General features: G+C 47.8%; 1 protein-coding gene across 4 annotated transcripts in view; it reads left to right on the top strand.

Moving 5' to 3' along the window:
- The window catches only part of OSBP2 (oxysterol binding protein 2), a 192502-nt gene that overhangs the window by 15082 nt on the left and 161786 nt on the right, over positions 1-15634 (top strand). For 2 of the 4 annotated variants that reach the window (XM_077874331.1, XM_077874332.1), the window contains exon 1: positions 2271-2956. The exons of 1 other annotated variant lie outside the window; for it this stretch is intronic. In XM_077874331.1, coding sequence (XP_077730457.1) covers positions 2286-2956 — 671 coding nt within the window. In that variant the 5' untranslated portion in view covers positions 2271-2285. Of the gene's footprint in view, positions 1-1556; positions 1630-2270; positions 2957-15634 lie in introns of those variants that run through there. One more of the 4 variants, XM_077874333.1, reaches the window with a different exon arrangement.

Consider the following 15634-nt stretch of genomic DNA (forward strand, 5'->3'; position numbering starts at 1 on the left):
GGCTTTATGAATGCTGATTCCTTTGCCCTGAATGGCCCTCCACTGCCGGCCCTTCTGACTCAGTGCAAACCTTGTGCTTTCTGTGATACCTTCTTCACTCAGTCTGGCAGCTGACTTAGATCCTATCATCCATTTATTGCAGCAGTCAGAACATATCATTAAACTTTTAATAGTTGGCTTCCTTCCTTGGGGCTGCAAACACATCTGGCACATACATAGCAGGCACTGAGCTTTTCCCATTGTTGTGGCTGTGTTCCAAGCCTACTAACCTTGGTCTCATCTGTTTCTGCTCTGGCCTCTGGTTAATTCATTTCACCAGACATTTCACAGAGCTAAATAACTAGAGAATACTTACTGAGCACCTACTATGCCAAATGTGCTTTATATACTTGATTTTATTACTCTCAACCAGTGAGGTAGGGATTATTCTCCTTTTACAGATGAGCAAGAGGAAGCTCGGTGAGGTGGCTGAAGGTCCCATAGCTAGGGAGTGGCTGGGCTGGGATTTCCATAGTGGATCGGATGCCCAAAACCTAAGATTTTCCCTTCACATCGTTGTCCATCAAAGTGTGGTCAATGATCCATCCACATCAGAAGCCCCTGGGGAGCTCATTAAAATGCATGCTCCTGGATTCCACCCCAGACCTACTGACTCAGAATTCCAGGAAGATGGGGATGAAAAAACTGAATTTCCAGTAAGCTTCCTTGGGATGAGCTGAAAAAATTATTATTTTCTCAATAGGTGAAACACACAGTGAAAACATTCAAAAGGTTCAAAGGGTATAAGTGAAAGGCAAACACCCCAACTCCATCCCACTGTTGCCCAGTTCACAGAGGTAATCACTCTTTCTTGACTCAAACTGAAGTTTGAGGACCATCTTTGTTTTTACGTGATATACCAAGATAGGGAGGTCTCTGCACTCCTGAGCTCACACAAAACTGCAGGTAAGACCACCATTCACCCGCAGGTGCCCCAGGAAGGGATCCCAGTCACCAGCAAAGATGGCAAGGAAGTTCTGTTTGGGAAGCGCCTGCATTACTTGTTTCTAGGACTTTCCAGTCTGCTTGGCTCAGCTATCACTGTAGGAGGCTGGTCCCTGCACAGGCAGTCTTGTCACAAGCAAAGATCAGGAAAGAACAGTGGGCAAAGCGAGGATAAGACAGGTTAGGATGAACAGAGAGGAGCCTGGGCAGAGGTCTAGAGATGGAAGGGTCTGGGTGGGAGGCCCAAAGCCAACATTTCCACTTGTATTTCCCATTATTTGTGGTAACCATCGACTTTTCCCTTTAGGAGAGTCTTTAAAATATCTAACCTTTTTGGGATAACAGACTCCTTCGGGAATCTCATGAAAACCAGGGACCTCCTCCCTAGAAAAACGCACAGAGACATAAAATTCTGCAGATGCAGAAGCTTCATGGACTGCCAGCCAGGATCCCCCAGGTATATCCAGGAGGTCCAGGAAGTCTGCTTTTAGATGTTCCTTGTTATATTTAAAACGCTCAGTTTACAAAAACTCTTTCTATATTCATTTAGAGCCTAAACTATGTCGCCACTTGCAGCAAAATGTGCCGGCGCATGAACTAGATAGAGGCCAGCAGCTCAGGAGGCGGCCTGGGTCCCAGCGCAGGGTAAGGACCTAGGCGGGGTAAGGACCCATAGACAGGTAATGAGTCCCAGGGGGGCAGGGGGCGTCCTCCTCAGCTCAGCGTCATCCGGTTGGGCCCCGGTGCTTCGGGCGCGTCTCGTGGTCTCTGAGCGCGGCTGAGGGCTCCCCCACACCCCGCTCTCCTGGGTTTCGGGGGAGCGAGCCTACCCGGGCCGGCGGGGGGCGGGGGCCGGGGGGGCGCAGCGCGGGGCTCGGCAGGCAGAGCTGCGCCGGGAGGCGGCGGGCTCCGCATTCATCATTGTTCCCCCGGCGCCTGGCACGGGTTGGGGCGCAGGCAGCGAGGGTGGCCTGAAGCTCGGCGTCCCCTCCGCGTCGCCCGCCCGCGAGGCGCCGGCGCCACAGGTGTTTCCAGGGCGCTTCCAAGGGCCAGCCCTGAGCCGGGCGCTGGCGACGCGAGCGGGGGGACGCGGCCCCAAGCGGGGAGGACAGCAGCCGGCGGGCGCTGGCGGCTCGGGGCGCCCGGGGCCGCGAGGGGAGCTGCGCGCCAGGGGAGCTGCGCGCGCCCGTGACGGCGCCCCCGGCCCCGCCCCCGGCCGCCGCCCCCCGCCGCCGCCGCCGCCGCCGCCCCCGCCCCCGCCCCCGCCCCGCGACTCGGCCGCGCTCCGGGCGGCGGGCTCTATGGGGAAAGCGGCCGCTCTGTGCCGAGGCGGCGGCTGTGGCGGCCGCTCCCGCGGACTCTCGTCGCTGTTCACGGTTGTCCCCTGCCTGTCCTGCCACACGGCGGCGCCGAGCATGAGCGCTTCCACGGCCGGCCCGGGGCCGGAGCCCCAGCCCCAGCCCCAGCCCCCGCCGCTGCCGAAGCCCGAGCGGCAGCCGGTGTCAGAACAGGTGTCGGAGCCGGTTCCCGAGCCGGTGCCAAGGTCGGAGCCTGTGTCCGAGAAGACGTCTGAGCCAAGGCCGGAGTTCAGACAGGGAGCCGAACTGCTGCTGGGATTGGGGCGGGGGTCAGGGGGCCGGCAAGAGTTGGGCTCCAGGGCAGGGGCTGGGCCCTACTCCGAGGCCTCGTCGGAGCAGCTGCCGGCGCCGGGGCCAGGGGTGGGCAGCGCGCCCTGGGCCAGACCCGAGCCGGGGGCGCTGCCAGCGTCTAAGCCCCTGCCCCTTCTGCGACCCAGTCAGGTGAAGGCGTCCCTTGGGGTTCCGATGTCAGGGACTGGCACCACCGCCACTGCGCCTAAGGTCTTACTGCCTCTGGACAGCTTCAAGGGCTGGCTGCTCAAATGGACCAACTACCTGAAAGGCTACCAGCGCCGTTGGTTTGTGCTCAGCAATGGCCTGCTGTCTTACTACAGGTACGGACATGCCAAACCGGGGCATCTGAGGTTGGGAGGCTGGTGATGCTGCAGTGATGGTGACGGCGTGTCTGCGGCTGGAGGACACTGCCACTAGCCTACGGGTGTTTGGGACATGGACCAGCAGGAGAAGTAATATCTCTGACCAGCCTCCCAGGGTTGGGGGCCTTGAACTGGGACAGGGGAACCCCCTGTGGACAGGACCTCTGACAAGCTTGGGCTAAAGGAGTGAGTTGGGAGGTGGAGTGAGAGCGTGACCTGGGGCCTCAGGGCCGCTCTGCTCTTCATAGCGCTGGAGTCTTGGGCAGCCAACCAGTGTCAGTTCCCCTAAGTCTTTGATTCTGGTTCAGGAGCTAAGATCATTGTGTTAGGGATTTAGGGGGACAATCACCTTGTCCAGTCTTTGGGACCCACTCTGGGAAGGAGTGCTTGTTTTCCTCTCCCCCAAGTTGGTCACTTAGTTTATTTCCCACTTTTCCTTACACCCCTGGTTGCCAGGCCTTGGGATGGGCAGAGCAGACTTACAGATGTATCAGATACAGCCTGTTTTTTAAGGGCCCATCTTAGCATTGTGTGGCGAACCAGAATCTTCCTGCTGTCACTTTATTGCAGAAGCAGCAGATTCAAAATTGAAGTCCAGTGGTAAGATAGCTAACACTGCCCCATGAAAGGGAGAAAGGTACTGAAGTCTTCTCTCCCCCTCTTTGTTTTTTAAAAAAAGATTTATTTATTTGAGAGGGAGAGCACAGAGGGAGAGAAAGGGAGAGGGAGAAGCAGACTCCCCACTGAGTAGGGAGCTCCATGTGCGGTTCAATGTGGAGCTCGATCCCAGGACCCCAGGATCGTAACCTGAGCCAAAGGCAAAACGTTTAACTGACCAAGCCACCCAGGCACCCCAGACTTCTTTCCTTTCTTACTGACTGTTGCCTTGGTATGTTTCCTGGGGATGGTTGGTTTCAACTTTGAGATCTCTGGTCACTCTATGCCATTGGTTCTCATACCTGAGCTGGTATTAGAATTCCCTGATGGGCTTGTTGAAACACAAAATACTTGCCTCTCTACTGAGTTTCTGATGCAGAGGGTCTAGGAGGACCTGAGCTTTGGCATTTCTCCCAGTTCCCAGATGCTGCTGCTCCACACCACGGTCTGAGAAGGAGTGCTCCATTGTCATGGTAAACAGGAGGGCCCTGCCTTGATGTTTGGTAAAACTCAGGTCTCCTTGGTCACTTCACTCAGCCAGGCAGTATCCCTTCAGGTCACTCACTATATAGTTTATATGATCCTTCCTAGCGTTTTTGGAACACAGCATCTGGAGAATGGTCGAGTCTATGATGCCCCTGAGAATTTGGCAGCTCCGCTGAATTCAAGTGATGGTTTCCACTACAAAATGGGGATCACTGTCAATTCCTGGCAGGGAAGAAAATTGACAAGTATTTCTCAAGTGCCTTTCTCAGGTGATATCCTGGTGCCCCTCACCCCACTCAGCTGCGCCCTCCAGATCCCACAGAACAAGGCATTCTTAAGAGTCAGGTGACCAAACAAGAAATGATTCTTTTCCAAACAGTGTTTTTATTCCGCTTATCCTTCTCTGTCAGGTGTGTAAACATTTCACCAAGACATGCAGTGATAGGGGTCATCGGTGATTTGCTATGAAATATGTCACTGTTGGCTACGAACCACACACTCTGTTTTATGTTACATTCATTTCATCCTCACAGCCACACTGTGACATGAGTTCCAGGATTGTCCTCTTGGACCAATGAGGTGTTCTGAGGTTTGACGGGAGGATGTAGTTTGTCAGAAGTCACTGGCCCCATAGACCACAGAGAGAGATTCTGACCTGGGCCTGTTGTACTCCATGGTCTGTGCCTGTCCCAGATGTGTGTCCTAATGCCTGAGTTAGTGTTGTTGGGTTATCCGTATTTACCAGGTATTTACTACTAACCTGGAGAGGCCAAGGTAATGTTTATGAGTATAGGGTCCCACAGTTCTAGTAGAAATAAAACCTGATCTCATGCAGTTTTGTTTTATTCTACTCAAAAGATCAAAGATGCCCTATTTTCTTTTCTTTAAAATAACTGGGTGTAGACAGTTGGCATTTCTAGGTTGTCTTAAATGTGCAGAGCCTCTGGCCAACCAAAAAAATTCTTACTGCTTGCTGATAAAGGTTGTAGGGACAGATACTAATTTATGGGAAGGACGAAGTGGGAACAAGTTTCATGTGGGTATGCTTGCACAGTTCATCTCTGTAGTTTTGTTTTTGGTCATTTCTAGACTCCAAAGTGGACAAAATTTGTTGCTTGACTTGTCTGGGTGGAATGAATGATTCCTGACATTAGTACAGCCCTGTGCTGTCATTTAGTCCCATGTGAGTCTTTCCATGAATACGGCCTCATTCCCGTTTTAGAGGAAAGGAAACTGAGACCAAACGAACAAACTTCAGTGGCTCACCCAGAGGTGCCTCACTTGTGGGTGGCACCCAAATGCCAGTGGAGGTAGGTAAGTCTCCAAGTGCAGAAAAGGCCCTTCTGACGTAGAGCCCAAATGGCCACTTCTTCCTTGCACTCCTGTTCTGCCTCCTGGAAAAGCCTTTGGTCTGCCCCTCCTTGTGCTTCTCAGCACTTCAGATGTTTAACACAGCTCTCCTGTCCCTGCCTCTGATCTGAATGGTCATCCTGCCTACTGGGGTCAAGGACAGAGCACCCTCCAGGCCTGTCGCTCATAGTTCTGACAGCAGCAGGGTGGGTTATCCAGGCTCTGTCTGTGCCCAGTGCTGTACATATATACCCTCCTTGGAACCCAGCTCCCACTGATTCTCCAAGTGTGTGTGGCTAGAAGAGAGGCATGACTCAAGTGCTTGTGAGCTAAAGACAGAGTGAGAGAATTTTTATTCATGATCTTTCTCCCTTAGGGGCCATGTAGAGCCAGATTTAACCTATTGGGGTGATGCGCCTGGTGGAGAAAGAATCAGAGCTGTTTCTCTTGCAAGCTTCCCTTTTGGAAAGACCACTCTAATTTTATTATGATTTAAAGATATTATTTATTTATTCATGAGAGACTCACAGAGAGAGGCAGAGACATAGGAAAGGGAGAAGCAGGTTCCCTGCGAGGAGCCTGATGTGGGACTCCATCCCAGACCCCGGGATCACTTCCTGAGTCAAAGGCAGACACTCAACCACTGAGCCACCCAGGTATCTCTTTTTATTATTATTTTAAAACTAAGTGAGGCCTGGTGTTCAGAGCAATATCATCAGAGAAAATGTGGGCACATATTTTTTGTGCTCCCTCTCCTAGCTCATCCTGCCCTGCTCAAGGGTAACCACCATCCCAAATTTGGGTTACTATCCTCTTTCTTTCCTTTTTATTCAGTTTTATCTCATCTATATGCAGCTTAAAAAGCCCCATATTTTTCATTTCAACCATTTTTAACTTTATAGAAAAGAGTATTGTACAATATATGATTTGGGGGGACTGATTCTGATTGCTTTATAGCAGTCTGGAATGTGAGTGTACCTCTTTTTATTTTTGCATTCTCCTCTTGATGAGTGACCATGACAGTTCTTGTACACATGCAGGAGCTTCTCTTGGGTGAAATTGCTGGGCTCTAGGCATGTGACTGTTCACCTTACATAATGCCAAACTATTTTCCAAAGGGTTGTACCAGTTTATACTCCCACCGACAGCTAATAGATTTTGCGAATCTGCATCCTTTGCAACACTTGGTATGGTCAGCATTGATTTTACCAATCGAATGGGTATACTATGGCATCTCATAGTATAGACCTGAATTTCTATCCCCATTATTTTTATCTTAATATAAAATCAGTGGAAGTTTGGATTAGAATTTCTCTGTTAACTATGGCTTTCTCAGGTACTTCTGCCCTGGATTTTGCTTCAGGAGCTCATTTGATCACTGAAGCTTATTCTAAAAGAGAAAGTACCTAGTGTCAATAGCTGGGCTTGGTAACAGTCCTATTGTCAGGATTAAAAAATGGCCTTTGTAAATATTCACATATAGAAACAATTTCCAGGAAGTTTTTTTTCTTTTCTTTTTTTTTTTTTTTTAAGATTTTATAATATTTATTTGACAGCGAGAGAGAGCACAAGTGGGGGGACTGGCAGACAGACTGCCAGCACAGCAGGGAGCTGGACTGAAGGACTCAATCCCACGTACCCCGGGATCATGACCTGCACCAAAGGCAGATGCTTAACTGACTGAGCCACCCAGGTGCCTCTTTTTTTACTTCTTTCCAACAAGGTGCAAGGAATCTAAATAAATACAGGAGGTGAGGTTCTTATTCCATTGCTGACATGCTTCATCACATGTCTGTTTGAAGACAAAGAGAATATAGTTTGTGCCTGCTTTTTTTTCTTTTGGTTGTTAGTTCCCATTTTAAAAATCTTATCCCCAGTTCTCATCTCATAGAGAACATGTCATGACGTGAAATTAAGGAAAAATTCCTAAATGATGTGAAATTTTCAAAGACATCGCTTTAGCAAGTCCTTAAGGCAAGAGTGTCTCATGCGTGAGCTTTCTCAGCATTGATGACAAAATTGATTTGGTTAAGCAAAATTCTGTTTTGTTTATACCAGTTGCCTATTTGGTGACACTATAAATGACGTTTGTTTCCCAGGAAGGGAGTTCAAACAGAAGCATTTGTTTTCATTTATTTGTTGTTCAGACTGATCTGCATGGGGAGGCATGGCTAAACCAGTTAGCAAGGAAGGCCCCAAAGAAATTAGCCTGGGTCTGTAAGAAAGAAGGCTTCGGTCAAGTAAGAGTACATTTTTTTTTAAAGATCTTATTTATTTATTCATGAGCCACACACACACACACACAGAGAGAGAGAGAGAGAGAGAGAGAGAGAGAGGCAGAGACAGGCAGAGGGAGAAGCAGGCTCCATGCAGGGAGCCTGATGTAGGACTCGATCCTGGGTCTCCAGGATCAGGCCCTGGACTGAAGGCTGCAGTAAACCACTGAGCCACCCGGGCTGCCCAAGAGTACATTTTGAAAGTCCCCTGGTTGAGGGAGACCACTGAACATTTGGTGAGCCGGCCCCCTTTGGGGTGGTGCTAGATCAGGTCAGAGAAAATGGCGCACCCAGACATCTTAGACTCCAGGATGGATTTTGTACTCATTCTTCCCATGCGACCATCTCTCAAAGGCAAACTCTCATGGAGACTGGGTGCCAGGAAATAGTAGTGTTCTCAAACGTCACTCTAGGTAATACTTGAGGGACAGAGATGGGAAAAACTCTCCAGTTGCCAAGTGTCCGTTAGAGTGCACGTCTGCAGGTTAAGCCACTGGGGTCTTTACCCTAGAAGATGGGCCTTATCATATTGGATTCAGCTTTAATTTAAAATATCATTTGTGGGGCGCCTGGGTGGCTCAGTCAGTTAAGTGTCTGCCTTCAGCTCAGGTCGTGATCCTAGGGTCCTGGGATGGAGCCCCGAGTTGGCTCTCCGCTCAGCAGGGAGCCTGCTTTTCCCTCTCCCTCTGCTGCTGCTCCCCCTGCTTGTGCACACACACTCTCTCTCTGTTACATTAATGAATAAAATCTAAAAAAATATATATCATTCAGTGTTTCATACCTTAAGACTATTAGAAGGCTGAAAGGGAATGCACAGGTTGACAACGTGTCCACATTTGTTTGAAGTGTATTTTCTTAACATTTAGCAGAAGGGTGTGGCAAACAGGTCATGGATGGACTGGCAGCATATTTTGGTGGAACACGGTACACACCAGTGTTCTTAGCAAAGTCTGGTGACACAAATTATAATTTTCCCCACCGAGCTTGCTCCTCCTGCTAACTTTTCTCTTTCTATGAATAGCTGAAAACTTCTGAGTCATGCTTGCTGCCTCCTCCTTCTCTATTCCAACATCAGATGGAATTGCGAGCCCTGCCTGTCTTTCTCCTCTAGTCCCTCCTCTCCATTCCCAGTGCCACGTTGGGTTTCAGGTCTGCCTTCTGCTTCACTGGCATCCCAGCTTCCGACTTGTGCCCCGGACAGCGTATCCCCACCGTGGTGCTAGCTCCCCACCCAGTCGCCCTAGAGTTGACTTGTCTTCTCCAGGATTCTTTTTCAACAGTTCCATCCTTTATGTTCATACATATCCGCTTTGGTTTTCTCCTATCTGAAATACCCACAGTGGCCCCTGACTGACCCAAAGACCATGTCTTCTCTGGGAACCATATACACAGGGTGCCTGTGTGGGCATCTCTGCAGCAGCTTTGTGCCAAAGGAACACCATGGCCAAGTTCGGCAGCTTCTTTGTATTCTGCACGGAGCCTAGGAGGTGCTTTGCCACTGATATGTTCTCAGTAGCTTGGCTAATCTGAATGGAAGAGTGAGTGAATGAATGAGAATTGCTTGCAATTTTATGAGATTTCAGAAAGCCAAGTATGTTAGTGCCAAACTTGGATTTTTCTTAATTTGTTTTCAGTTTCAAAAACTTGTTTGCTGGAATGAGATTGGGATGATAAGTGGGAGATTGTGGCTTAAGCCTGGAGTGCAGAAAAGCTGCAGTTATGAAATGCAGATTATCTGGATATATTATGTTGACAGATTTGACTGTGTTGAAATAGGCTCTCCGGGGAAATAGTAGCCTCTCTCTGTGGTCCTCATTTGTATTTCCATAGGGTTGCAAGTGTTTATACATGTGGTCTGTATATACCTAGGATGACTTGTCACTTTGTAAAGTGTAGAGGTGGTTGAAGGAATGGGGAACAAAGGTAAAGCTATTAAAAGGGCTTTTCTCAATCTTATAGCTCCCTCAAATAGTTTTACATGTACTGGAAGGTTTGCTCTGTCTGCACTCCATGTGTAAGACCCTGTGGGAAGCTGGCCATTGATCAGAGGCAAGGCCTTCATCCTAAAATGTTAGATCCAATTGAATAACAGCTCCTCACATCTGTGGGGTTGGGTGCAGGTGTCAGAACAATGTCCAGTTCATGCTTTCAGTGAGGAGTACAGGACAGAAGTGTTGTTCTGTTATACGGAACAAGTGGGAGTTCAGGATGGTAGTATGGATAGCTCATGGACTCCACCCACCTCATATGGTGGAGACCTCTGACTATGGTCCTTTTGGGATCTCCAAAACTAGCCCTCCAGGTTCCTTAAGGAGCCAAGAGGACTCTTAGGACTCGGCATCCCTTTGTGTTCACAGCTGTGCTTTGTTACAGTGAAAAGGGGCAAAACACCGTCAGCAAAAGGAAAACAGGTACGGGGTAAAGTCTGGGAAAACCACGTGCAAGCTTCTGAGGGTCCTTTCCCAGTCACAGGACACGCTCAGTTCCTCCAGCAATGAGTTGTGACAATATATGTGAAATGTTGCCAGCCAGAGAAGCTCATTAGAGACTCAGTGGCCATGTTTTTAATGGGGGCCGGCTACGTGTTCACTGTCTGCCTGGTGCATACCCAAAATCCAGACTGCCAGGATTAAAGCAGGTATTCAGCATAGACCATAATTTTGTGCAAGTAGTTTAGGCACAGTGAGCCACCTCTAGCAATTAGTGAATGAGGCCCCCACCCCCCAAATCCAGACTCCCAGATGACAGCCAAGGGCAAATCTTTCAAAGGATAAGTGGTCTTAGGCCAACTATGTCATTTCTATTCTGCATTGCTCTGACCTCTTTCCTCCTTGCAGACTTAAGTAATGTCAGGCAGGGTTAAGGGCCAACACTCACTTTGGTTTAGGGAGGAGGAGTGCTTACATTTGGCGTTGAGTGGCAGAGTGGCTTCTTATTACCTATCAGAGAAGACACATGCCAGTCTTGCAGGGCATCAACATGGCCTGCTGCTCTGTATGCTTGACGGCCTTCTCTGTTGAGAAGAGAAGTGTGGTTCATGTTGTTCCTTTATAGTTTCATAGACACTTTCATAATCTAGACCTTTCCTGAAACCCTTTGGTGACTTGACTTTGCATATGTTCTTCCTTCCTTTACAAGTACTTTTGTGTCTCTGATAGAATGTCTGGTCTGAGTTCTTCAGCTGCTGCTGACCCTTGTGACTTCTTCAGGGAGGGTCTATTAATTCAAGACTGGGGCCTGATGAGCAGTCTGGAACATTTGTGACAGTAAACATATACTAGCGTTGGTTGTATCATTTACTGAGGGCCAAAAATCTATAAGGCAGTGTGGGAGATGGACATGCATACCATCATAAAACAGTGGTGTGGAGAAGGAGGGAGGAAATCCGTACCCATCCTGGCCATTTGGTAAAAGGCCAGCAGGTTCAGACACAGTGCATTGGGGGAGCTCCCTGGGAGCTGGGTGTTCAAGACTGCAGCTCCTGTAGTCTTCTGGGATATAGTTGGCAAATTATATCAGCAAAGACAGATATGTCTGTGAAAAGAATGTGGGGTTCCTTAACCAAGATCAACGTCTGCTTATCCTGGGAGAGAGAAATACACTCCACTGTAAACTGACATACAGAGAGTAGGAGATGGTAAGAAACACTCTGAACAAATTGAAATTGGCAGCTTTGATGTGTGGTGAATCACACATACCAGGTGCTGCCACACAGAAATGTGGCTTTAGGAGGCTCCTTTCATAATCAGACACATGAAGCAAACTGTCAGTGAGTTTCAGAGTCATGCTGGGTGCTGTATATTTTTTTCTTTTACATGGGACTCTTTCCTGCGTCTGTTTCTATTTTTAGGAGTTCTGATCACTAAGCTTCACTCCTCTTGACACCTCAGCACATGCTCAGCCACAGCTCCATGCATTGAAGGCTGATTTAACAATCTTGACTCACACCATTTGATCTGCATTGCTGGGCTATTTGCCTAAACCAAGAAGAGGGCATATGGTGTTGCTGAGCTTGCACAGGACACTGCCAGAACGTGTTGTCCTTTGAAGCTGCAGTAGGTACTCTCTTCCTGAAATACAGTGTGTGGCTTTCCTGGGCACACCACTCACTGCCCTTCCAAGTTGGGTGCCTCCCTCTCTCCCTCTCCCTTGATCCCTGGGCCTTGATCCATCTTCTATCTAACTTGCCTTATTCCCCTTCTGCAACCAACATGCTGTTCAGTCTCTCCTTCAGATCTCTGCACTGGACATCCTTTCAGCAAGGAGATCCCCTCTTCATTGCTATAGACATCCTAGCTGACAATCTTAATTCCAAGTCATCTCAAGATGAACCTGCCTGGATTCCCCTGCAGTCAGCTGGGCTAGCAGAACCATCCTTCCTCTGATGTCCTTTGGTGTATTATGTCATTTGGCCATATACCCCTATTAGCAGGATGTTGTTTTATTTCCCTCCATTAGATTAAAAACTGGCTCCTCCCCTCCAGAGCCTGAGGCTGCGTCTTCTTGACATAGTGTCCCCTGGGGTGCTGGGCAGTCACTTCTGCTTAGTAGATTCTCAAATTTCAGTGAAGACTTTTTTTTTTTTTTATAGAAAGCACTTTGTAATTTTAATCTTTTTATATGTTATAAAGACCCAATATTAAGTTTAGACTATTACAGTAGCCCCAGGGGGAGTCACTGTTTGCCAGGAGAATAGAGTGACCATGGAAGCTACTACACAATGCTCATATTTTCAGCTCCTTTTCTGAGGCTTAGCATGAGCCAAAGAGATGTGACAGTATTGAGAACTCATTGTACTCATTTGTATTTAATATGAATAGATAGTAGTAACCCCCGTGTACCCCTTACCCAGTATCAACAATTATTAACTTTCCAGCCAATCTTATTTCATCTCAGTCCTCCACCTGCCAATACTATTTCAAAGTGAATCCCAAATATCACATTTCACCTCTAAATGTTTCAGTATGTAGCTCTAAAGATTAAGGATTTTTAAAAACATATCTATAATACCATTGTTATACTAAAATTAATAATTCCTTATTATCAACAAATATCCAGTGTTCACAGTTTCAATTGTCTGAAATGTCCTAAAATTTTTTTTGATACATTTGTTTGCATCAGGACCCAAGTAAAGTCTCCCCACAGAATTTCTCACAGTCTGGGTTTTGCTGATTGTTTTTCTTGGTGTAGGTTAACATGTTCCTCTGGCTTCTGCAATTCTTCAACTTGGCAGATGGATCTAGAAACTTGATCAAATGGTAATGTGTTCTTCCATCAGGAGCTCATAATGTCTGGTGGCTTTTTGGTTTGTGATGTTAGCTGCTGGTGATCATCAGTCTTCAATGAGTGTAATTCTATCACTCCTTCCTTATTTATTAGTAGGAATACCTCTAGAGAGAAACTTCCCATCTTCTACTACTCTGGTTACTCAGGGGTATAGTTCACACAGGAAAGGCAGAACAAATTCTTGATTCTTTCCCTTTAATCACAAGCTCTCAAAATCATGAACTGGTTCTTATCTTCAAATGGTGACAAATCCATGTTGTTTGTTTTCTCAAAAACACTATAATCTCATGGACACAAACATGTTTCCTGTGTTTGCCTATGTTCAGCCCACTGTTGTATTGCCCTTAATGATGCTCATACTGTCCTGCCTTGTCTTTGCCCTCCCAAACCTGGAGCTAGTTAAGCTCCGATTTCATTCTTTTGCATGTAGACATTCAGTTTTTCCAGCACCACTTGTGGAAGAGACTGTCTTTTCCCTACTGAGTGGTCTTGGTACCCTGGCACTATATATGTAGAGATGAAAGATTTGAAAAACATCTATACTGATTGGATAGGACACCATGCCATTTTCAGGGTCCACCTGCAGCTCTGTCATCTGGGACTGTGGGAGGTTAATCTGAGAAGACAGACCTCTTAAGTTCACTTCCATGCACATCTCTAGATTTCTGCAGCTGGCTAGTAAGCCCTCCACTTACTAGTGTAAAAAGAATGATTGTGATAGCCTAAGAGAAGGTGGGTAGGAATTAAAAGCAGACAGTTAGGTTGCTGACAAAGATTGCTGACATTTTGGCACAAGAGACTCCTTTTTCTTTTTCTTTTTTAAGATTTTATTTTTTTATTCATGAGAGATACAGAAAGAGACAGAGAGACAGAGGCAGAGACACAGGCAGAGGGAGAAGCAGGCTCCATGCAGGGAGCCCGATGTGGGACTCGATCTCAGGTCTCCAGGATCAGGCCCTGGGCCAAAGGTGGCGCTAAACCGCTGAGCCACCCGGCTCCCCAAGAGACTTCTTTTTCATCTTCCCCTCATCCCAAACACATACAGCCACTGCTTATCCTCAGGACCAGCTTCATCTCTGCCTTTCCAGGATAATCTTTGGTTTCTTCCTCTACTGTCACACCCCAGGGACAATGGGCTCTGTGTACATCCTAAGAGGGGAGGAGGTAGATGAGAGTTAGAACTGGGCCCTCAGCTCACTTGTGCTCCTGGATAAGGCAGCCCCCAAATAAATCACCCCAAAAACTCAGAATTTAAAGCAAGGGTGGTTTATTCTTGCTTGCATGTCTGCAGATGACTAGAGCAGCTCTGCCTCCAGCAGTGACACCTGGGAGGCTCCTCTGCCTTGAACGAGTACAGTAACAGAATCAGTCTTCTCCCTATGATGGTAGAAGTACAGGGAGCGAGCAGGAAAGGAAGCACCCCAGTTCAAGCCTGCACACCTTCACTCTGGTCCATATTCCATTGGTTGAATCAAGGCACATGGCCTTATCCAATATTGGTGGGGCGAGAGGGTACCCATTGCCTACTATGGTGGGTGATCCTGCAAAGTCCTATGATGAAGGGTGTGGACATGTAATTGTAATTCAGGGAGGACATTAGGGATTGGGAAAAATGTTTCAGTCTTTACCAGCTTCTAACCTTCCTTCCAATAATCACACTCTTCATCTGTAAAGCAAGGGGGGTAGACTGGGTGGTCTGTGGAGTTCCTTTTAGCCCCAACCTCCTGGGAATTTGATGAGGAAACAATTGGAGGAAGTCAGGGGAGAGATGAGATATCAAAGATGATCTCTGCCTGGTGCTGGGCTTGGCACAGAAATGTCTATTGACTTAGTGGCATGGAGATCAGACTCCAGGCAGCCGCAAAGCTGGTGCTGACCTAGTAGAGAAAGAATGGGTGAAGCTTTTGCTGAGCCACAGATGGGCTAATGGTGTGTTTCCTGTTCCCAGTTTTGGGAGACTTGCAAGCAGACTCGGGGCGGGGCGGGGTGGTGGTGGTGGTGGAGAACACTGTCTTTTGCTGCATTGCTCACATCTGACAAGAAAGACACCTTCCTTGAATTTTCCATTTTTAGAAAATGAAATTATTTTGCCAGTTGCAGGCACAGAAGTAATTTTCTTCTTCTGAGCCCCGCAGTTCTCCTAAGTTTGAATTTATTTTGCCTGCCAGTTTACTGAGTCATTGCCTTCTGGAGATGGGATTAGGGCATTCCTAGCCACTAAGCAAATTCCCGTAGTGCCTTTTGTCTCCCTTGCATTTACCTGAGTGCCTCGCAACATGCCCTGCCTTTGCAGCCTTCTAGACATTAATGGTTTCGGGCTGCAGGCTTCCTGCCTCTTTTCTCCTGTCAGCCCTGGTTTGTACTTGGTGACAATATGTCATTCATGGGCATGTGCAGCTCTTTGAGGGTGGGACCAGTAGCTCAAGTGTTGTCTGTTTCCTCCCAGAACAAATCAGTTTTCAGTAACTGTTAGCCAGATATACACTGTACAAGCATGTCATCGGAGCCTAGGAAGCTGGTGAGCAAGATTTTCCAGGTCCTTGGGTAAGTTGCATAGTGTAGAAAAATCTCTGGTAGAAAG

This window comes from Canis aureus, chromosome 27, assembly GCF_053574225.1.
Source record: "Canis aureus isolate CA01 chromosome 27, VMU_Caureus_v.1.0, whole genome shotgun sequence".
Classification (NCBI taxonomy): domain Eukaryota; kingdom Metazoa; phylum Chordata; class Mammalia; order Carnivora; family Canidae; genus Canis; species Canis aureus.